The 24,673-nt window shown below is 39.2% G+C and overlaps 1 protein-coding gene across 2 annotated transcripts in view; it reads left to right on the forward strand.

Annotated features, from left to right (window-relative positions):
- The window catches only part of ME1 (malic enzyme 1), a 185,806-nt gene that overhangs the window by 59,558 nt on the left and 101,575 nt on the right, over positions 1–24,673 (forward strand). For both annotated transcript variants that reach the window (XM_059083903.2, XM_067011227.1), the window contains exons 4-5: positions 13,958–14,033; positions 16,147–16,308. In XM_059083903.2, coding sequence (XP_058939886.1) covers positions 13,958–14,033; positions 16,147–16,308 — 238 coding nt within the window. The remainder of the gene's footprint in view (positions 1–13,957; positions 14,034–16,146; positions 16,309–24,673) is intronic.

Here is a 24,673-nt window from a genome sequence, read left to right on the forward strand (position 1 = left end):
CCTTTTAAAACATTGAACCGTCTTTGCTGTCCTTTTAAGATCCTTTAAAAAGTTCTCTATAATCACTTTAAATCTTATTAATTTGATTGCAAATATATAGGAATTTTGTTATAATGACTGCCAGGTTTTGATATAAGAAAGAACATACTCCTTCCTCTCAAATTATCGTAAAAAAATTGTTTTCTGTGGCTTTCATTTCTAATAGTAGTAGATATTCTTGCTCTTTCCTGATAATGACATTTTGCAATAAATGAGAACATCCTTTCTGAGGCTATTAAGAATTGAACTTCTTTTTTCATTGAGCGAGCGTTCAACATAGGGTATGTTTGTCTTATTTCTATAAGCTATAGGTAATTAAATGTAAGTTCAAAATATTTATATTGCCTAAATAATAGAGAATAGATAATCTACATTTTATGAAATGACGAAAACAGTGTCATCTATACAAGGAGCAGCAGCCATCTGTATAAAGGGAGCTGCCAGTTCAGATCCGTTGGCATGGCCTGTGTAGAAGAACCTATCGTATTCTTTAAAATATTTTTATTCACAATGAATTTGTAATGATCACGATATTATGAATTTGTACTGATGGATGGAACAAAAGGAAAAGTAGTCCATTTGTTACGCTTGATGAAACATTCTTAAAAATTATCACCAATTGTGGTAAAAATACATACTTGTACCATTAATAATAATCAACATTTTTCATCTTAGGAAATAGAGGGGTCATTTTTCTACCATTCATTCAAAAATGGAAGATATTATCTCCAGCTTAGGAACAAAAATATTTTCTTTATGTGATGGCAGTCTTTGTATTTACATAAAAGGGGAAAATGAGGTCATTGACCTGTTGGAAAAACTAAGGAATTGCTTTAAAATAATCTAACCAGCCAAAATCCTCTAAATTAAGGATATTTTTTAAAGCATGAAACAAACATATCTCAGTTCACTTCAGTAGATACTTAGAGTGTATACATGTTTGAATGTGTTTGACGTAGTTTGGTGTCAGGCATAGAAATGAAAGTTCCTATGACATGTTCTGTTCGGTCTCCTGACAGTTGGATAGGTTTGTGATTTCCCACTCATCATCCCTCTTTTTTCTTGTAATGACCCACATGATCTGATTCTTTTTTAAAAAATTAATTAATTTATTTATTTTTGGCTATGTTGGGTCTTCATCGCTACACGCAGGCTTCTAATTGCGGTGGCTTCTCTTGTGGAGCATGGGCTCTACGTGCACGGGCTTCAGTACTTGTGGCTCGCGGGCTCTAGAGCGCAGGCACAGTAGTTGTGGCGCGCGGGCTTAGTTGCTCCGCGGCGTGTGGGATCTTCCCGGACCAGGGCTTGAACCCGTGTCCCCTGCATTGGCAGGCGGATTCATAACCACTGCGCCACCAGGGAAGCCCTACTCAACCTGATTCTTTTTTTTTTTTTTTTTTTTTTTTGTGGTACGCGGGCCTCTCACTGTTGTAGCCTCTCCCTTTGCGGGGCACAGGCTCCGGACGCACAGGCTCAGCGGCCATGGCTCACGGGCCCAGCCGCTCCGCGGCATGTGGGATCTTCCCAGACGGGGGCACGAACCCGTATCCCCTGCATCGGCAGGCGGACTCTCAACCACTGCGCCACCAGGGAAGCCCTCAACCTGATTCTTAACGATTCTGAAACTACCAGGAAAAGTGGTGGTGGGGGGGGAGTCACAGGAGAAAATTCTATAAAGCATATATCTGTGTTTATTTTTTTTTAAGTCTATTTTCTCTGGAAGAAGAGTTTCTCCATTCAAATTTTCTGTAGTTCTGCTGGTAGCTATATATATATTGCAGAAGAAAAAAAAAGTTGGAAAGTTCTTTCTATTGCAGTCTCAAGATTAGAAAAGACAGTGTTGTAGATGCAGAGACTCTTGAGACACAGCTTACTAGTATCGTTCTAGACCAAATCTTCTTTCTTATTTGTAAGTTAGTGAGACGGGAAGAGTTAACTGACTGGTCTAGAGTTGCGTAGCTGTGACTAAAACTCCTCTTCCTACCCAGTGCCCTTCTATAGTAGGAAGCCAAAAAGTACGAGATTGTCCACTCATTATATGGTCATGAGTGTCAGTTATATAAACTTATGTCCTAAACTGTGAGATCAACATATGAAACTTTATTGTATTTTAATTCATTATAAAATAATATTTAAGTAACTCCTTTGGACTTGGAGGACAAACTACAACAAAAATTGGAAATGTATAAAGGCCAGAAAAGTAATAGAATTAATAATTAACTCTTATTAATGCACAGCACATGAAAATAGTGAATTAGGGAACCAAGCTTATTAATATATCTGTGCAAATCATTAAAATAAGCTTTTCATATCATAGTTCTGCCACTTGAAAGATTTATTCCCTGGCAAGTAGAGAGTGTCAAGCCAAGAGGAATCTCACAGAAAGGCCCATTAGTTCCCAAAAGGTCGTCACATGATCCATATCTCTACACCCTCCCATCCACTCTGTCTCTACCTCTCATAACTCTCAGACCTTCTTGTTAGGCAGTTGATTTACTTCCCCTGTATTCAACTCTCCTGCTTTGATCGTTAGTCCATGGCTCTTCTCTTCCGTCGTGAAGTACGTTGAGCTATGTGTTCAGGTTGGCTCCAGACCCCTTACCTGTGAGTAGGAAACCCTGCACATAGCCTGGTCACCTGGGCTCTACCTCATGTACTCTCTTGCTGGTCAGCTGGCTGTAGACGCAGATGGTTTATAGTATAGGATAACCCTTTATACTAGTGGTTAGAAGGAGTTTACATCTCATAGTAAGATGGAAGGACCGCTGCTCTAGGTGTCACGAGATCAGAGTTTTTGTTCCACCTCTGCTGCTAAGTAGCTGGCGAAGCTTGAAAAAAAATCACTTATCTGCCTTCTGCTCACAGAGAAATGTATTTTCATTTACTTCACTTTTCTCTGAAAGATGGGAAATAAAATAATATCTTGAAAAAAGTCAAAATGTAGGAAAATTACAAAGACTAATTATAGATAGCCATGTATCCATCATGTAGAGTTGACATTTTGTTAACACTGTATCACATTTGATTTTTGAAAAACTTAGTGGTAACATTGTAGGCGCCTTTGGCCTCCAACCTTACTCCCGTTACCTTCACCCATCCTGAAGGCAGTTGTTTATTCATTGCCCACTAACGGCCTGAAATAAAATATCATAAAATATCCATAATATGGCATTGGATTAGATGAACAGTAAGTTATAATAATGTAGTTGTTATTATTTCTTAACTATGCTGCAAAAAAGGAATTTTTTTTTCCCCCAAATGTATGGTTCTTTTTTCTGCCCAGATGTTCCTGTTTCTCACATAGTATCTGAGGACATTACCACACTGTATCTGCATTCTTTTAAAAGAATACTGCCTGTGCTTCTTCTTGGAATTCTAAAAATTGAATTGTAATAGCTAGCATCTTACCACCATTTGGAAGAATATTACCAATCTTAGTACTGAGTCACTTTTAATTTCTGGAAACTACAGACATCTCTGCTAAATAATGCTGTGCATTGGTAATTGGGTCACAGAAGTGACAACAGAGCTAGCTATTCAGCTATACGTGGGTAGTCCTCTTGTATTTTCCATGGTGTCTAGCCCTGTGTCATGTCTTTCATAAAATAAATATGAATCTATGATAAAATGATGGAATGAGCATCTCAATTTTACTTTTTGCGGTAGTACGCGGGCCTCTCGCTGTTGTGGCCTCTCCCGTTGCGGAGCACAGGCTCCGGACGCGCAGGCTCAGAGGCCACGGCTCACGGGCCCAGCCGCTCCGCGGCATGTGGGATCTTCCCGGACCGGGGCACGAACCCGCGTCCCCTGCATCGGCAGGCGGACTCTCAACCACTGCGCCACCAGGGAAGCCCTTACTTTTTAATATACACACTATTTACATTAGGGTTGTATTGCTGTGTAACAAGTTAATACAAACTTAGCTGCTTAAGACAACATCTGTTTATTAGCTTGCAGTTCTGAAGGTCAGAATTCTGGCATGGGATGCTTGAGTCTATGTTTAGGGTATCACCAGGCTAAAATCACGGGATCGGCCAGACTGAGTACTTATCCAGGGGCTTACAGAAAAATCTGCTCCCAAGCTTCTTATTCTTGGCAGAATTCAGTTCCTTGTGATTGTAGGACTGAGGTCTCTGTTTCCTTGCCGGCTGTTAGCCAGGGACGGCTCTCAGCTGCTGGAAGTAGCTCTTATTCTTTGCCACTTGGCATCCTCGAAGTTTGAAGCAGCGCTTGGAGTCTTTCTCACTCTGAACCTTTGACTTCCCCTCCTGTGACCAGCTGGACAAATTCTCTGCCTTTAAAGAGTACAAGCCCACCCAGATGACCTTGCTACCTGAGGCCCCAACCGTGCTATCCATCTGTCACCTAATCAGAGTAAAATCCGTCACGTGCACAGTGCTGGGATGATTCAGGATGTAAACACCAGGGAGGTGGGAAATCTTGGGAACATCTTAGAAATCTGCCCACCACACTAATTGTCACTCCTCAGGAGGATTGAGACTAAAAATAGAGCGTTAAACATTTTCTGCAATAAACAAAACGAATTCACAAGATTATCATTGCAGAGCAAAATCAAATAGTTACCCAAAGAAAAATGTCATGCATGTTAGTAATATTAGCATGTGGGGAAAAAAACACCTCAAAACCTTACTTTTGGAAGTAGATGACCAGAGGAAGTTGGAAATCTACCCTTCTCTTCTAATCTCAATTACAAAGTTTTTTACTTGTTTAATAAATCGGTGTTTAGTAACAAGGATGTCACCTTCCACTGGCCCCTGACCTTTCCACTGGGTCCCTCCCAACCTATAGACTCTGTCTCTTGCTACGTTTATTTCTAAGCTAAACCAGAATGAAGCCCGAGACACTCAAACCACCTTATTTACCTTTCTTCCAAAGCTGACGTGATCTTATGCTTTGTGATTCTTCCTCAGACCCAGTGGCTCTGAAGCTGGCAGTGGGTTCTCTCGTTATTTCTTAAGTCTTTTGCTGTCATTAAAATCTGTTGTCCCCATGTTAACACTAAGATCTCAAATTGCTGATCGCTTAGCCACAGGTGCTCCAAGTCCTACAACTGGGCATTGACTGTGGCTCTTGCTATACTTTCCCAGGGGCTTTCCCCATAGATTGCGATTTCTTCGGTCTGGTCCTTGGCCTTGTCATTTTCAGAAGACTCCTGAAATTATATACATCGACGACGTAGCACCTGGGTGTTCTCCAGCCCAGATCCTGTGCTGTACTGCTTTCCCCACCGTTGGGTTAGCTAGTGCCAGAATCATATCTGAACTACCTTCCCCCTTTCTTCTTACTTACATTCTGTCGCTTCTTTTTTTTTTTTTTTTCTGTGAGAAATGTAGAATTCCTGACTTCAAGAGTTCATAATCTAATAGGACAGACATATAAGAAAGTGAAAAATTATATGACAATATGATGAGTTATATTACAGAAAAGCAGCAAGAGTCTGTGGGATTACAGAGACATTCCAGCTCAGCTTGAATGTCGGTCAGGAAATATTTCCAAGAGGAGGTAACACTTGCCCTGTCTCTGATAAGCAATTAGGAGGGAGCGTAGCAGAGAAGAGCAGTGGGGGGCATTGGAGGGAGGCCTAAAGGAGTCCTTTAAAGACCATCCAGAGTTGGAAACTAGATCGTTCTCAGGCTGAACTAGTTGAGCAAATGCCAAGAGCAAAGGAAGCAACCAAAAATGGGAGATAACGCCAAAAGATGAGATATTCAGCAGAAGCTGAGGCAAAGTGAACCTTGAAAGCGAGTCCAAGGGTGGGGACAGAGCAGGGTCCAGAGGCCTTCACTATGCATGAGAGTGAACAAAAGAACTGTTTCGGAGCCTGGAGAGTGCCAGCATTTAAGGGTTAAGCAGAAACAGGAGACTGTGAAACAGACCAGGAAGAGGGCAGAGAGTGATAGCGGGAGGACAGACTGGGCTTGAGGACAGAGATACTGACGCCTTATTCACTGATGAATAGTGAACAATGGAAGGAAGTTTCTAGGTGGAGAGCTGGAAGCTGGAAGTCTCTACTTCGTCTTCCGAGTGAAAAATGGTGTGGTGTGTGAATCTAATGAGAGCGTCGAAGGGTGGGGATGGGGGAAGGGGGAGAAAGGAAGTAGCTCTCATGGACAATCTCAGAATAACCAATAGAAGGTCGTCGAGGGAGTCTCGCTGAGTTGTGAGGGCCTGGCTGACCATGGAGAGGCCATGAGGTTTTGGCGGCTGTAACACACCCAGCTGAGTGCCCGTCTGAAGCAGCGTTCCACAGTAGGGCTTGAGGAAAAGAGAAGGCAAGTGGATTGATTGAGATTTGGAGGTTTTCTGCAAGGGTGTGATGGGAAGAGAAAAAAGTCAAGGGAGTTAAGAATGATTGGCAGAACAGATAAAAATCTAGCTGAATAAAGAAGGAAGTTCAATCAGGATGGGCTGCTCATGTGGAGGAAAAAACATGAAAGCAGGTACCAAAAGACAGGAGACATTAATAGGGTCAAAATGTAGTTATATCAGAAGTGTGATATTCGGAAAAGTACGATGCAGGTTAGATCCTCACATCACAGACTATAGTGACATTTCCGATAGATTTAAAGAACTGGATCAAACCTAGAAAAAAAAAATATAGGAACAGGATTGATGAGGGAGGACTTTGTGTACTTAAAAAGAAATGTAGGAAATCTGAAAGGAGAAAAATCAATTCGTTTTACTATAAATAAATGGAAAACAACAACAAACAAGTGAAAGGTGCGAAATTAAGAAACGAATTTGTACAAGTATGATAAGCGAAGCGATACAAATCCGCCGTCTGTAAAGATGGGATCTGGGTTGATTTTTTTCCCCAGTAGCTGTGGATAATCACCGCTTCTTTTTGCACGCCTAGCACCAGTTTTTTTTTGTGTTCCTCAAAGATAACAGCAGCAGTCGGTCTGCACCCTCTCTCCGTCTCACGCTCGTCCTGTCTCTGATTGAAAGGGCCGGGAGCCCAGCATGGGGTGTTGGAGCCTGGGCGGGTCGAGAACACCTGTGTAGGAGGGCAGCCTGGCTCAGGGGTGAGAGCCAGTCAAGGGGAAGGGAGGGTCTGGGTAGGAGCGCGGTCGAGCGCCAGGCGTCAGAGCCCCAGCGGGGCAGAGAGGGCATCCGTGTGGGAGGGCTGCCTACTTCAGAGCCTGGAACCTTAGCGGACGTAAGTGGGGTGCGACACAGCGAGAGGGGACAAGATTGGTTTCACACAGGCAGACCGATCAAATAAGGAAGTATATTAAGCACGACGGGAGGTAGGTTTCCCGCTCTAGGAGAAAGTTGTTACAAATGTGAACAGGGGAGAATGGTAGGAGGAGCCCTGTGTTGTTGGTGGAATTGGAGGTATTGGTGTGAGTGTATGCTTTTCAACGTACAGATAGATGAATGGATAGTTATAGAAATAAATAGGTACGCAGAAAATGGTGTATATAGGTGTGTACATACCCGCATGTGTGTACACATGTAGAGTACGTGTGCACACTCATATATTCTCTAGCTCTGCCCATTGAGTCAGCTTGGAAGCCGCAACACCCCAGTGACAAGCGCAGCCAGCCCTCAGATCTCAGTGCTGCTCTCTGCCAAAAGCGACCCGACGCCTTAGAGAAATTGCTGGTCCCAGGGCTGGGCCAGGGTAAGCAAAAGATGAGCTTGCAACCTCTTATACGAGAAAGCAAGGAGGTGCTTAAAGCATGATGGGGATGTGTGGAAAGGACATAGAAGCCAGCTTGAAGAGGCTCCCTCTGGCCAAATCTGGGACATTGTAAGCACTCAATAAATAATGTTTGCAGCAGATTAGAACGTACTGAGTAAAATAACAAACGCAAGCCCACATTGATATGAATAAATTTAGAGTTGAGTGGAGAAATAGGGTATTTACAGAGTTTTGAAGAATCTTCCCGTAAAATGCTTGTTAACTACAAAGGGAAAAAAGAGGGTGTTTGCAGTGAGGAAGCCTGGAAGGCGCCACATTAATCAAGCGATCAAAGTGAACATCGTCAGTAATGGGAGGAGGCGGGAACAGCGCGGCCGCATAAGATGCAAGGAGAAGAAGCCAGCGTCACTTCCGGGACCTTCCTGCAAAAGATGTTATAGTCTCAATCGAATCATGAGGAATCACCACCCAAATCCAGACTGAAGGACAGTCTACAAAAACACTGACTTATAACTTCAAAAGTATTAAGGTCATGGAAGTCAAGGAAAGACTGAGGAAATGTTCTAGGTTGAACAGGACCAGGAAACATGACAACTAATTACAGCGCAGGATTTTGAGCTAGGCTCGTGTGTTATGAAGGACGAATGGTGAAATGTGAAAGGTGTCTGAAGATTATATGATAGTAATGTATCAGAATTAATTTTCTGATTATAATTATAACTATGTAGGAGAATATTTTTGTTTGTAATGCACTCAGTTATTTGGTAATGATGAGGCATCATGCTGGCTACTTAGCTCTTAAATAGTTCAGGAAAGAACAATTCTTTTTTTTTTTTTAAAGGGGGGGTTCTTTTTTAAAAATTATTTTTGGCTGCGTTGGGTGTTCGTTGCTACGCTCAGGCTTTCTCTAGTTGCGGCGAGCGGGGGCTACTCTTTGTTGTGGTGCACGGGCTTCTCTTGTTGCGGAGCGTGGGCTCTAGGCGCGTGGGCTTCAGTAGTTGTGGCGCACGGGCTTAGTTGCTCCGCGGCGTGTGGGATCTTCCCGGACCAGGGCTCAAACCCGTGTCCCCTGCATTGGCAGGTGGATTCTTAACCACTGCACCACGAGGGAAGTCCCGAAAAAACAAATCTTTGTAATACACTTGGAGAATTCTTTTAAGCGTTTACTGAAGGATAGAATAATATTGAGCCATGCCTTTAAAAAAAATTTTTATTGACATATAGTTGATTTACAATGTCGTGTTAATATCTCCTTTACAGTAAAGTGATTCAGTTATATGTAGATACATTCTTTTTCATATTCTTTTCCATTATGATTTGTCACAGGATATTGAATGTAGTTCCCTGTGCTCTACAGTAGGACCTTGTTGTGTATCTGTTCTATATATAGTAGTTTGCATCTGCTGATCCCAAACTCCCAATCCATCTCTCCCCCACCCAGCCTCCTCCTTGGCAACCACAGGTCTGTTCTCTGTGTCTGTGAGTCTGTTTCTGTTTCATAGATATGTTCATTTGTGTTGCATTTTAGATTCCACATATAAGTGATATCATATGGTATTTGTCTTTCTCTTTCTGACTTATTTTGCTTAGTATGATAATCTCTAGGTCCATCCATGTTGCTGCAAATGGCATTATTTCATTCTTTTTTATGGCTGACTAATATCCCACTGTATATATGTACCACATCTTCTCTATCCTTTCATCTGTCGATGGCCATTTAGGTTGTTTCCATGTCTTGGCTATTGTAAATAGTGCTGGTGTGAACATAGGGGTGCATGTGTCTTTTTGAATTATAGTTTTGTCTGAATATATGCCCAGGAGTGGGATTGCTGGATCATATGGCAGCTCTATTTTTAGTTTTTTGAAGACCCTCCGTAGTGTTTTCCATAGTGGCTGCACCAATTTACATTCCCACCAACAGTGTAGGAGGGTTCGCTTTTCTCCACACCCTCTCCAGCATTTGTTATTTGTAGACTTTATAATGATGGCCATTCTGAGTGAGGTGAGGTGGTACCTCATTATAGTTTTGATTTGCATTTCTCTAATGATTAGTGATGATGTACATCTTTTCATGTACTTTTTGGGCATCTGTATGTCTTCTTGATACATGCCCTCTTAACATTTCCTCCATTGACTTCCCCTGACTTTACAAACACTGGTTGTCTTACCTGTTGGATTGTTTTTTTTCTTGTGGACTCTTCTTAGTCATCCTATTCTTCTAGTATAGGTACTAATTTGTAATGTTTTCTCCTTGACCTTCTCTTCTTTCTCCATTAGTAATTTCTTCCATTCCTTTCAACTCTAAGCATATGGCTCTTAACTCTGCATCTTTATCCTAGGTTTCTCCTGATCTAGGTTTCTCCTGACTTCCATTTTACCTGAACTTAGCTTTCTTTAGTACGTCTTTTCTCATCAGCCCAGACCTGCTGGTATAACTCAACTTTAGGTTAACTCCTGGAGCTCACTAATGCATACTCAAATTTTGTGAAAAATATGGGGTTTAATTTTCTTCAGCTTCTGCAAGAGAGGATTATTATTGAAAACTGTAGAATGATTGCCTTCTCCACTGGGTTAGGAGAGAGTCATGAACCCATTTCCATAAGAAAATATACTGTCTAGTTACAATAGAAAGTTGCATGTTAGAAAATGAACTCTATTTTGATATGAAATAAATTTCATTAGAGATGTTATGTGAGACAACATGAAGTAAGAATATTATCTAACAAATCTGTTTTGAGAGTGGAATATATACAGTGGCAGAGGTTATGAGAAAAGTTTGAACTGCGTATATGAGAAAATGATCCAATTTTAAAATTATCTCAGTTCTAACATGAAATAGACACAAAAGTATGAGTATTTTAATTGGCATGTTTAATATACTTTGAATAAAGATTAAATATTTTAAACAAATTGATCAACAAGGAATTGGACCAAGAAAAGGTTTTTACTGTAATCCCAATCATTTAAAAATATCATTCATAAATAACTTTCTTGTCTAAACTTTTCATTTTATAAATATGTATATATTTAAATATGTTCAGATTAATGTTTCATATCCAGTTTTATACCAGGAAGCATGAGTCATTTCTGTGCTGAAACACTTTTGGATATCTCATTAGATTTCTGATCAAGGAGACGTTCCAGGAAGTTTTAGAAATTATTCTATCAAAATGCTTGACTTTGGTGGAACATTACAGATTCTTCATTTCATTGAGCTGTCTCCAAGAGTAAGCACTTTTGTACAAATGAATCTGCTGAATGCAAGACATTACAGGTGTCCAAATGGCTCTCCCACTGAAGTTGTACTCATATATTTGTTTAATTAACTTTGGCATTTAATTGATGCAAATTTGAGTAAATTCATTGTCCGTCTTGTTTAAAAAGAATGATACTATTTCCTGAGACCAGTGTTACTTGGAAAACCTTGGCTAACTCACAAGTTCCCAAGGAACATTATTTAATGGTATATTGCCAAGAACATCTTAGATAATTCAACAAAATTGCCTTCTTTAAAAAGTCCAACCATATTTCATTTAAATTTGACAGTTATTTATTGAGACCTTTAATGTTGATTGCATAGTTGGGTATGACAGGGATCCAAAAGAAATATATAACTTATAAAGAGCTTATAGTCATTTTGGAGAAACAAAATAACTTCACATGAAACAGCAAAAAATAAACAGGAAAGGATACAATTTAGTGCCAACTTGGTAAATTAATGTTTTTGTTGAATCAGACAGTCATCGGTAATCTGCCTGTGGTACTTACTCGCATAATATAATTTTTGGTTACTTATTAAGTCATAATAAGTCTGGGTTTACTTCATGCCTTCTGTACTTAAAACCTGTTTTTGAATACGGAAGGCTTATTTTTTCAGCACTGAAGTCAGCACATATTGTTGGACACATACTACGTGCCAGCAAACTTACAGGCATTGGGCTTACAAATGTGAGCAAAATAGTCACTGTACTTAGGAACTTGCTGCTTTGTGTGTATATGTGTCCTGGGGGGCGGTGGCAGGGAGGAGACAGACAGCCAACGTATGAGAAAATAGTTAAGGGGATTTCAGATGCTTTATACGTACAACAAAACTGGTGAAAATATTAGGGTGGAGGTGCTTGGACTGCTGTTCTCAGAGAAGGCCTGTCTGAGGAGCTCAGGTTTGAGTCGAGGCCTGAATGGTGAGAGGGATGAGGCGTGTAGTTAGATTTACAGTTGGGAGCTCAAAGGAGTGGTCTCGATTGAAGATAGAAGTTTGAAGATCTTCATTGTGGACAGGACACTGAAAGGCACGTCAGTCACAGGTGGGACATCCAGTAGGGTGAGAGTTGAGAGCTGACCTTTGACTTGATCAGATGTCAGTCAGCAGTGACTTTGGGAAGAGTTGTTTTTGTGGAGAAGGGAGGAGGAAAGGCCTAATTAACAGGGTGAAGAGAGAATGGGAGGTAAGGATATAAAGACAGTAAGAATACACAAGTCTTTGAAGCGTTTTGCTGTGAAGGAGAGAGAGTAGAAGGGTGGTGGCCGTCAGCAGTGCTTTCGGCTGTACATCTGTCCTGTGTGGTGCCCTGCATTTGAGTCGTATTTAACGATACCGAGGCAAAACTTTTAAGTGAGGTCAAGACACCTACAAATTTCTTCTTTTAATTTTTAAAGTTGCTTGTTAATAAGCTTTCACAGGCAATGCAGGGCTGTCGGAGAGCTGTGTTAAAGACTGAGAGTTAAAGTTGAGAGTCTGAAGAACAGAGTTGCAAACAACTGAGACCACAAATCGAAGAATCAGGTGAAACCAAACTCTGCCAGCGGGGGAGTTTGCAGCAAAGTAAGGGTTTATTGCAGGGCGCCACGCAAGGAGGCGGGAGAAAGACAAAGCCTGGTCTTCGAGTTGTGGGTGTTTCTAAAGGGGGAGGACTTAGTGGGCTGGGCTTTTCATCATTGTCTTGTGACATTTCTTTTTTTTTTTTTTTTTTTTTTTTTCAGTATGCGGGCTTCTCACTGCTGTGGCCTCTCCCGTTGCGGAGCACAGGCTCCGGACGTGCAGGCTCAGCGGCCACGGCTCACGGGCCCGGCCGCTCTGCAGCATGTGGGATCTCCCCGGACCGGGTCACGAACCCGTGTCCCCTGCCTCGGCAGGCGGACTCTCAACCGCTGCGCCACCGGGGAAGCCCCCTTGTGACATCTCTTAATTGTAGTTTTGGGAGTGAGGATGCTTCTGGTTTAGGGTTCTCTGGCCAGGTGGTCCGTGGCTTGGAGGTCTCTTAGCTCGTCTTGCCCTGGAGAAACAGTTTGTATTGTGTTTGTATGTTAATAATGGTATCTATGATAACAGTTTTAGTACATCAACTGTGTTATCAACAGCATGACTTTTAGCACCTGACTGGTTGAGTGGTGTTCAGTTAGCACAGGATTGAGGTTCGAGGGGACAAGAAAAGAATAAAGTTTTGGCTAGAGAGATCAGTCATAAACTCGGTAAGGGAACTTGGTTTTGGGGGGGGGAGGGGCTCGGTTTCAGGGTCTCCCAGGTAACTTCCACGTGAAAGGGCTGCTCAGCGCGTGTCTGTCACTGCGGTCCTCCCCTTAGGGGTCTTGTCCTCACACTGTGAATACGTAGTAGTGGAATATACACTGAAAATGCTTATGCACATATGCTTCATGCTGTTTTTCAAAGCGCTTTTACGTGTATTATCTTATTTAATGAAGACCGTGGATAAATCTACGTGTGGAAATGATAATGCTACTTAAATTCTCTGTGTATAAAAATAGTGAATATTTATTTAATTAAAAAGTATTTAAGAATATGGGGCTTCCCTGGTGGCGCAGTGGTTGAGAGTCCGCCTGCCGATGCAGGGGACGCGGGTTCGTGCCCCGGTCCGGGAGGATCCCACGTGCTGCGGAGCGGCTGGGCCCGTGAGCCATGGCCGCTGCGCCTGCGCGTCCGGAGCCTGTGCTCCGCAACGGGAGAGGCCACAACAGTGAGAGGCCCGCGTACCGCAAAAAAAAAAAAAAAAAAAAAGAATATGTAATATAAGAATGAAGCTACCTTTATTGTAGATGTTGATATATCGTTTAAAATAATTTCTCCCTTACTTATAAGATTCTTGCCCCATATGTGTTTAAGGAAATAATTTTCACTAGTTTGATAAAAATGGAGATATATTACATGGATTTGAAAATTTAGAAAAACAGTTCGTGATAGTCTGACAAGTCTGAAGTAAATTGAAATTACTCCTTTTTTTTTTTTCCTGTCAGAGGTCTCTTTATTAGTATCCATGATCGAGGCCATATTGCGTCTGTTCTTAATGCGTGGCCAGAAGATGTCGTCAAGGTAAGTTAGTTATCACGTTTTCCCACGGTGGCACATATGTTCTTTTTCCTGCCCCGTAACAGGCTGACACTTTTCACCATACTAGGTAGCATTCACCAGCTTTTCTATTTATATCCCTTTGATTTTTGCATAGTGGATTAATTTTATTCTGATACCATTTGGATTCTAAGTTTCACCATTATTTCCATCAGATTTCTTGGTATTTCTTCATTCGTTGTAAGTTGTGATAAGTGTTGAAAAAATGTTGAAGTGGTGTCTGAATTTCTTTGAGCAAACTCCTTTTTCTTTTGTGTTTACTCATCCACTAAGAGGAATCAAGGTAGGCAAAAATCTTAATCCATTTCCTTTATCGTGGTGACCTGAAGTATCTGACCTGACTCCCCTCTGGGAGTGAGCTACTGAAAATAGAATAATAATAGTATCTGCCATTTGGTAGCTTTCTGAGTGAGCCACTTTACCTGGATTAACTCATGTAGTATCATGATAATTCCATGAGGAAAGGAAGGCACAGGTGAGTTCCATAGAAGTGCGTGGTGGTGGTGGGAATTGAATGCAGGTGTCTCAAGTTGCCTTTTCCAAAACAGCCTAACATATTGACCCTTTTCACTGAGACGTGGAAAATTTGACAAAGATCAACTTTATGGAATATGCAAAAATAATTTTTACCCACTTCTGGGTAAAATGTATATATGTATTTTTAAGTTAGTTAAAAGTATATATATGCATGTACATATTTACTTTTAAGGCAGGTCTTTAAGAGCTGCATAATATAGGTGAACAGAAAACTAAATGAAAAGCCCTCAAACTTTTAAAATATACGTTCTGCATTATAGTGTGGTAGAAAAACACTGCACTACGAGTTAACACACTTGGGTCCTGGTTCTTTGATATTAATGAGGTGAATCACCGTAGGCGAATTATTTCAGTTCTCTTATCTTCGGTTTCCTAATCTGTAAGAGGGACAGACTGAATGTACTCCAAATTCCCCTTTGCTTCTAAAATGCTATGACTCTGTACCTTAGTCCTCATGATAATAATAGTACTAATATCTATAATTTTTTTGAGAATTCGTAATGTACCAGGTAACGTGGTAAGTTCTTTGTTTATCATGATTTCATTGTATTGAATCATAGATTTATTCAATTAATTAATGTGTTTGATTGTTTACTATGTACTGAATGCTGTGCTAGATGTTGGTGTACAGTAGTGAGCACAGCAGAAGCTTTAATTCATCCGTTTATCTAAGGTCAGATAACCGACATTTTTTCTAGGCTCCATGGATATGACAAATGTAGCAATTTGTAGAAAATCTAATAAATTGTGTTTCACAAAATTGGTTTTGCTTAAATTCATGTAATGGGCATGAATCACAGAATAAAGATGATAGATGCATTAATTTCAATAAAGATAACAAAGTACTTAGCATTAAAATCTCCACATGATTAAAATGTATGCTTTGTAGATATTCAAGATGATTAGAAATAAACTAAACAAAATTCATTGTCTAGTGGTACTCTACCATCACGTAAGAGTAGTAATAGACTGTGCTTGGCATACTTCAAAGATGGTAGAACAATATCCAGTGTTACAGGAGTTAAAGAGGATGGATCAACATCGTTGTGAAATTAGGATAAACGTAAACTAAAGATCAGAGCACCGAGGACTCCTGAGCAATGATTTAACCATGGACTCTCCCCTAATGGTACTCAAAGTGGATGTGACTAGTTTCAAAGCTGTTCTAAGGTTCACTTGAGTTCCCAGTTTGAGCTGTTATTTACCTGTACTCTGCCCACTTACTCCTCCTGATTGAAGACTGAGTTATTTGAGTTGTTTGAATCTTTATGGGCATACCTTGTCTTCTTCTTTCAGCAACCAAACAGTCATATATATGTGTTTAAAAAATACATTTAAAATGCATATATCAAACTTATTTATCCTCCCCAGTCTTCCACACTTAATGATCATATAAAATCTTTTCCATGTATATTTAATGTATGCTTTTTGACAGCTTAGTGTTTCATTGCATAAATATTAACTTCAGAAACAGAGAGTAGCAACTATGCCCCGGAATTTGCAAACATCTGTTAATAGATACTTTTTCTTTTTCTTTGAGGCGATTGTGGTGACTGATGGAGAGCGTATTCTTGGCCTGGGAGACCTTGGCTGTAATGGGATGGGCATCCCCGTGGGTAAGCTGGCTCTGTACACAGCTTGTGGAGGGATGAATCCTCAACAGTGTCTCCCTGTCATGCTGGACGTGGGAACAGAAAATGAGGTAAACAATTTAAGTCTATAACACAGCTATAAACCTTAAAAAATAGTACCATTGGGCTTCCCTGGTGGCGCAGAGGTTGAGAGTCCGCCTGCCGATGCAGGGGACGTGGGTTCGTGCCCCGGTCCGGGAAGATCCCACGAGCCGCGGAGCGGCTGGGCCCGTGAGCCATGGCCGCTGCGCCTGCGCGTCCGGAGCCTGTGCTCTGCAACGGGAGAGGCCACAGCGGTGAGAGGCCCGCGTGCCGCCAAAAAAAAAAAAAAAAAAAAAAAAGTACCGTATTTCTGCATTTTGAGGTTATTTCAGGAACTTAATGAAATTCATCTTTTTTGTTTGGTTCTTTCTCTCTCCTCAAACCCATCCCCCAACTCTTATAAAGAAAGTATTCTTTTGCTTTTCCTTTCCCCTTCCCCTTTTCTGTAATGTGACTAATTTTTTAGCAGCTTCTTTTAGTGTTTTAGTATCCTTTGATGAGCACTTACACCATTTTTCTATAGAGTATATGTTTTACCTTAGGATATCTTCATTACTTTAAAAAAATAATTATTTTTATACTAGGCAGGAACTATTCCCAAAGAATTTATTAAGTTTAGTCAGTCTGAAATCTTGTTCTAAAAATCTATATTGAGTCTGTGGTAGATGATTTGGGGTTTAGCATTTCTCGTTCCTGCGTTGATATTTTAGAATCTTAAAGTTATATATCAAGTAGTACATATTTTTGCTCATCTGTAATTGCTAATATTTGGATTAGTTGTGAGTGATAGATACTATAAATTAAAGGTAGAATTTTATGAAATAGAAATGAAAAATAATGGTCAGTTAAGATAGACTTTTAAAAGTTGCATGTAAATATCAGACCTAGATCTTTATCATGTTGAGGTATATTCTCTCTGTACCCACTTTTTGATAGTTTTTATCATAAATGGATGTTGAATTTTGTTAAAAGTCTTTTGGGCATCTGTTGAGATGATCATATGATTTCTTTTTTAAAAAATAAATTTTATTTATTTCTTTATTTATGCCTGCGTTGGGTCTTCATTGCTGTGCATGGGCTTCCTCTAGTTGCAGCGAAGTGGGGGCTACTCTTCATTGCAGTGTGAGGGCTTCTCCTTGTGGTGCCTTCTCGTTGTGGAGCACGGGCTCTAGGCCTGCAGGCTTCAGTAGCTGTGGCACACAGGCTCAGTAGTTGTGGCGCATGGCCTTAGTTGCTCTGTGGCATGGGATCTTCCCGGACCAGGGCTTGAACCCGTGTCCCCTGCATTGGCAGGCGGATTCCTAACCACTGTGCCACCAGGGAAGTCCTGATCATATGATTTTTTTATTGTTCAATTTGTTAATGTGGTATCTCACATTAATGTGTTACATCACATTGATTTGCAGATATTGAAGCATACTTGCATTCCTGGGATAAATCCCACTTGATCATGGTGTTTGATCCTTTTAATGTATCGTTGAATTTGTTTTGCTAATATTTAGTTTAGGATTTTTGCTTCTATGTTCATCAGTGATATTGGCCTGTAATTTTCTTTTTGTGTGTGTGACATCCTTGTCTGATTTTTATATCAGGGTGATAGTGGCCTTGTAGAATGAGCTTGGAAGCATTCATTTCTTCTCAAATTTTTGGAATAGTTTGAGATGGATAGGTGTTATCTCTTCTTTAAATGTTTTATAGAATTTTCCTGTGAAGGCTTATGGTCCTGGACTTTCGTTTGTTGGGAGTTTTATTTTTATTACTATTGATTTAATTTCATTACTTGTAATAAGTCTTTTCGTATTTTATATTTCTTCCTGATTCAGTTTTTGGGAGCCGTAAATTTCTAGGAATTTATCCATTTCTAATAGGTTGTCCATTTTACTGGCATGTGATTGTTCTTGTAATCTCTTATGATCCCTTTTATTTCCGTGGTGTCTGTTGTAACTTCTCATCTTTCATTTCTGATTTTCTATATTTGGGCCCTTTCTCTTTTTTTCTTGATGAGTCTGGGTAAAGGTTTATTAATTTTGTTTATCTTAGGACCTTACCTTTATCAAAGGACCTTATTTTCATTGGTCTTTTCTATTTTTTTTTAGTCTCAGTTTCATTTATTTCTGCTCTGATATTTATGATTTCTTTTCTTCTACTAACTTTGGGTTTTGTTCTTTCTTCTTTCTATAGTTCCTTGAGGTGTAAGTTTCGATGGTTTATTTGAGATTTTTCTTGTTTCCTAAGGTAGGCATATATAGCTGTAAACTTTCCTCTTAGAAATGCTTTTGCTGGGTACCATAGGGTTTCTTTTTTATTTTTGTTTTAATCGAGTTGATTTACAATATTATATAAGTTTCAGGTGTCCAGCATAGTAATTCACAGTTTTTAAAGGTTATATCACATTTACAGTTATTATAAAATATTGGCTATAGACCCTGTGTTGTACAATATGTCCTTGTAGCTTATTTATTTTATACATAGTAATTTTGAACTCCTAAGCTCCTACCCCTCTCTTGTCCCTCACCCCTTCTCTCTCCTCACTGATAACCACTAGTTTGTTCTCTATATCTATGATTCTGTTTCTTTTATATTCACTAGTTTGTTTTATTTTTGAGATTCCACATATAAATGATATACAGTATTTGTCTTTCTCTGTCAAACTTATTTCACTTAACATAATACCCTCCAAGTCCGTCCATGTTGTTATAAAAGGCAAAAGTTCATTCTTCTTATGGCTGAGTAGTATTCCATTGTGTGTATATATATATATATATATATATATATATATATATATATATATGCCACATCTTTATCCATTCATCTGTTGATGGATACTTAGGTTGCTTCCATATTGTGGCAATCCTAAATAATGCTGCTATGAACATTGGGGTGCATGTATTTTTTCAAATTAGTGTTTTTGTTTTCTTCGGATATATACCCAGGAGTGGAATTGCTGGGTCATTTGGTAGTTTTGTTTTTAGTCTTTTGAGAAACCTCCATAGTGTTTTCCACAGTGGCTGCACCAATTTACACTCCACCAAAAGTGTATGAAGGTTCCCTCTTCTCTGCATACTCACCAACATTTGTTGTTTGTGGTCTTTTCGATGATAGCCATTCTGACAAGTGTGAAGTGATATCCCATTATGGCTTTAATTTGCATTTCTCTTATGATTAGTGGTGATAAGCATCTTTTCATGTGTCTGTTGTCCATCTCTATGTCTTCTTTGGAAAAATGTATAGTCATTTCTTCTGCCCATTTTTTAATTGGGTTATTTTTTTAATATGAGCTCTGTATATATTTTGGATTTAACCATTTATTGGTTATATCATTTGCAAATATTTTCTTCCATTCATTAGGTTGTTTTTTTGTTTTGTTGATGGTTTTCTTTTCTGAGCAAAAGCTTTTAAGTTTAATTAGGTCCCATTTGTTTATTTTTGATTTTGTTTCCTTTAGGAGACAAACTCAAAAAAATCTTGCTGTAATTTTTGTCAAAGGGTGTTCCACCTACATTTTCTTTTAGGAGTTTTATGGTTTCTGGTGTTAACATTTAGGTCTTGAATCCATTTTGATTTTAGTTTTGTGCATGATATTAGAGAATGTTCTAATTTCATTCATGTACATGTAGCTGTTCAGTTTTCCCAGCACCACTTATGGAACAGACTGTCTTTTCTCCATTTCATATTCTTGCCTCCTTTGTCATAGATTAATTGACCACAAGTGTGTGGGTTTATTTCTGAGCTCTCTATTCTGTTCCATTGATTTATACATCTGTTTTTGTGCCAGTATCATACTGTTTTGATTATTGTAGCTTTTAATATAATCTGAGGTCAGGGAGCCTGATTCATCCAGCTCTGTTCTTTCTCAAGGTTGTGTTGGCTATTTGAGGTCTTTTGTGTTTCCATACAAATTTTAAAAATTATTTATTCTAGGTCTGTGAAAAATACCCTTGGGATTGCATTGAATCTATACACTGCCTTGGGTAGTATGGTCATTTTAACAATATTAATTTTTCCAATCCATGAATATGTTGTATCTTTCCATCTGTTTGTGTCATCTTCAATTTCTTTCATCAGTGTCTGATAGCTTTCTGAGTACAGGTCTTTTACCTCCTTTGGTAGGTTTATTCCTAGGTATTTTATTCTTTTTGATGTGATGGTAAATGGAATTGTTTCCTTAATTTCTCTTTATGATCTTTTGTTGTTAGTGTATGGGAATGCAAGAGATTTCTGTGTATTAGTTTTGTATCCTGCAACTTTACCAAATTCATTGATGAGGTCTAGTAATTTTCTGGTAGCACCTTTAGGATTTTCTATGTATAGTATTATGTCATCTGCAAACAGTGACAGTTTTACTTCTTCATTTCCAATTTGGATTCCTTTTATTTATTTTTCTTCTGTGATTCCTATGGCTAAAACTTCCAAACCTATGTTGAATAAAAGTGGTGACAGTGGACATCCTTGTCTAGTTCCTGATCTTAAGAGGGAATGCTTTCAGCTTTTCACCACTGAGAATGATGTTAGCTGAGGGTTTGTCATGTATGACCTTTATTATGCTGAGGTAGGTTCCCTGTATGCCCATTTTTGGAGAGGTTTTTTTTTTTTTTTTTTTTTTTTTTTCGGTTTTTGTGGTATGCGGACCTCTCACTGTTGTGGCCTTTCCCGTTGCGGAGCACAGGCTCCGGACGCACAGGCTCAGCAGCCATGGCTCACGGGCCCAGCCGCTCCGTGGCATGTGGGATCTTCCCGGACCAGAGCATGAACCCGTGTCCCCTGCATCGGCAGGCGGATTCTCAACCACTGCGCCACCAGGGAAGCCCAAGAGGTTTTTTTTTTTTTTTATCATAAATAGGTGTCGAATTTTGTCAAAAGCTTTTTCTGCATCTATTAAGATGATTATGTGGTCTTTATTCTTCAGTTTGGTAATGTGATGTATCACACTGATTGATTTGTGAATATTGAAGAATCCTTGCATCCCTGGGATAAATCCCACTTGATCATGGTGTATGATCCGTTTACTGTACTGTTGTGTTTGGTTTGATAGCATTTTGTTGAGGATTTTTGCTTCTATGTTCATCAGTGACATTGGCCTGTAATTTTCTTTTTTGTGATGTCTTCATCTGATTTTGGTATCAGGCTGATGCTGGCCTTGTAGACGGAGTTTGGAAGTGTGCCTTCCTCTGTAGTTTTTTGGAATAGTTTGAGAAGGAATGGTGTTCAGTCTTTTCTAAATGTTTGGTAGAATTCATCGTTGAAGCCATTTGATCTTGTTGGGAGTTTTAAAATTACTGATTCAATTTCATTACTGGTAATGAATAAGAAAGGTCTGTTTACATTTTCTACTTCTTCCTGGTTTAGTCTTGGGAGATTGTACATTTCTAGGAATTTGTTCATTTCTTCTAGGTTGTCCATTTTATTTGTTTGTCATAGTCTCTTGTGATCCTCTCTATTTCTGCAGTGTTGGTTGTAATTTCTCTGTTTTCATTTCTGATTTTATTGATTTGGGCCTTCTCCCTTTTTTTTTCTTGAGGAGTCTGGCTAAAGGTTTATCAATTTTGTTTATCTTTTCAAAGAACCAGTTCTTAGTTTCATTGATCTTTTCTTTCTTTATTTCTTTTTTTAAGTTTCTATTTTATTTATTCTGCTCTGACCTTTATGATTTCTTTCCTTCTACTAACTTTGAGTTTTGTTTGTCCTTTTCTAGCTCCTTTGGGTGTAAGCTTGGGTGTTTGTTTGAGATTTTTCTTGTTTCCTGAGGGAAGCTTATATCATTATAAACTTCCATCTGAGAACTGCTTTTCTGCATCCCATAGATTTTGGATCATTGTGTTTTCATTTTCATTTGTCTTCAGGTATTTTCTGGTTTCTTTTTTGATTTCTTCAGTGATCCATTGGTTGTTTAGTAGCATACTGTTTAGCCTCCACGCGTTTGTGGTTTTTGCTCTTTTTTTCCTTGTGGTTGATTCCTGGTCTCATAGCATTGTGGTTAGAAAATATGCTTGATATGATTTCAGTTTTTAAAAATTTGCTGAGCCTTGTTTTGTGGCCTAACATGTGATCTGTCCTGAGAATGTTCCGTGTGCACTTGAAAAGAATGTGTATTATGCTGTTTTGGGATGGAATGTTTTATAAATCTATTAAGTCCATCTGGTCTAATGTGTCATTTAAGGCCAGTGTTTCCTTCTTGTTCTTCTGTGTAGATGATATGTCCATTAATGTAAGTGGGGTGTTAAAGTGCCTTTCCATTATTGTATTACTGTCACTTTCTCCCTTTATGTTGTTAACACTTGCTTTATGTATTTAAGTGACCCTATGTTGGGTCATATATATTTTTAATTGTTATATATTCATCTTTGATTGATCCCTTTATCATTGTGTAATGTGCTTTGTGTTTTGTTATAGTCTTTAAGTCTATTTTGTCTTATATAATTGTTGCTATCCAAGCTTTTTCACAGAATTCTTTTTTCATCCCATCCCTTACAGTCTGTCTGTTTTTCTATCTGTAGTGAATCTGTTTTAGGCAGCATATATATAGTTCTTTTTAAAAAAATCTATTCAGCCACTTTATGTCTTTGATTGGAGCATTTAATTCATTTACCTTGACAGTAATTATTGATAGGTATATACTTATTGGCATTTTAAAATGCCAATGCTTTTTGGTTGTTTTTGTAGTTTTTCTCTCTTCCTTTTTTTTTTCTCTTATGATTTGATTAGTATCTTTAATGTTAAGTTTGGATTCCTTTCTCTTTATTTTTCATGTATCTATTATAGTTTTTTTGTTTGTGGTTATATGAGGTTCATATATAGCAACCTTACATATAGGTGTCTGTTTTAAGTTGATGATCTCTTAAGTTTGAATGCATTCTAACAGCCCTACATTTTTACTCATCCCTTCCCCCACCATTTATGTCTGATGTCATATTTTACATCTTTTTGTTTTGTGTATTCCTTAACTACTTACGTTAGATATAGATGATTTTACTACTTTTTTCTTTTAACCTTTCTGCTAGCTGTATAAGTAGTTGGTCCATTACCTTTACTGTATGTTTGCCTTGACCAGTGAGATTTTTCTTTTTGTAATTTCCATATTTCTAGTTGTGGCTTTTTCTTTTTCACTTAGAGAAGTCCCTTTAAGATTCTTTTGTATAGCCGGTTTAGTGTTGCTGAACTCTTTTATCTTGTGCTTGTCTGTAAAGCTTTTTATCACTCCTTCAAATCTGGATGGTAACCTTGCTGGGTAGAGTATTCTTGGTTGTAGGGTTTTTCCTTTCAACACTTTGAATGTATTGTGCCACTCCCTCTGACCTGTAAAGTTTCTACTGAAAAGTCAGCTCATAGTCTTATGGGAGTTCCCTTGTACGTAAGAAGTTGCTTTTCTCTAGCTGCTTTTAGGATTCTCTCTTTATCTTTAATTTTTGCCATTTTAATTATAATGTGTCTTGGTGTGGACCTCTTTGGGTTCATCTCCTTTGGGACTCTCTGTGCTTCTTGGACGTGGATGTCTGTTTTCTTCCCAAGGTTAGGATAGGTTTCAGCTATTATTTCGCCAAATAAATTCTCTGCCCCTTTCTCTCTCTTCTTTTGGGACCTCTATAATGTGAATGTTAGTATGCTTCATGTTGTTGCAGAGATCTCTTAATCTATCCTTATTTTTTACAATTCTGTTTCCTTTTTTCTGTTCATCTTGGTTAATTTCCACTACTCTCTCTTCCCGTTCACCAATCCATTGCTCTTTATCGTGTAATCTGCCGTTGATTCCTTTAGTGTATTTTTATTCCAGTTATTGTATTCTTCAACTCTGTTTGGTTCTTCTTTATATTTTTATATTTTCTAACTGTTGAAATTCTCACTGTATTCATCCATTTTTCTACCAAATTTGGTGAGCATATTTATGATCATCACCTTGAACTATTTATTGGATATATTGCTTATCTCCATTTTATTTAGTTCTTTTTTTGAGGTTATGGCTTATTCCTTCATTTGGAACAAATTCTTCTGTTTCCTTGTTTTGCCTAATTCTTGTGTTTTTTTTCAATGTGGTAGGTAGACTGGTTACGTTTCCCAGTGTTGGAGAAGTGGCCTTATGTAGATGTCCTGTGGGGCCCAGTAGCACTCTCCTCTCTGGTTACCAGAGCCAAATGTTCCAGGGGTACGCCCTGTGTGGGCTGTGTGCATCCTTCTGTTTTGGCACGGCCAACTACTATGGGCATTCTGGTAGGCAGGACTGGTTTCCGCCTTGGTTGACCGTGAGGCTGTGCCTCCTGAGGTGGCTGTGCACCAACTGGACGGGAGGGTAGGCTTCCTGTGTGTTTGGCTGTGTGACCCAGGGTGGCGTGGGACTGCTGCCAGTTTGCTGGTGGGTGAGGCTGGGTCCCTGCATGGCTCTTTGTGCAGCTGGGGAGCCTG

The sequence above is a fragment of the Kogia breviceps genome, chromosome 13 (genome assembly GCF_026419965.1).
Source record: "Kogia breviceps isolate mKogBre1 chromosome 13, mKogBre1 haplotype 1, whole genome shotgun sequence".
NCBI classification, from domain to species: Eukaryota; Metazoa; Chordata; class Mammalia; order Artiodactyla; family Physeteridae; genus Kogia; species Kogia breviceps.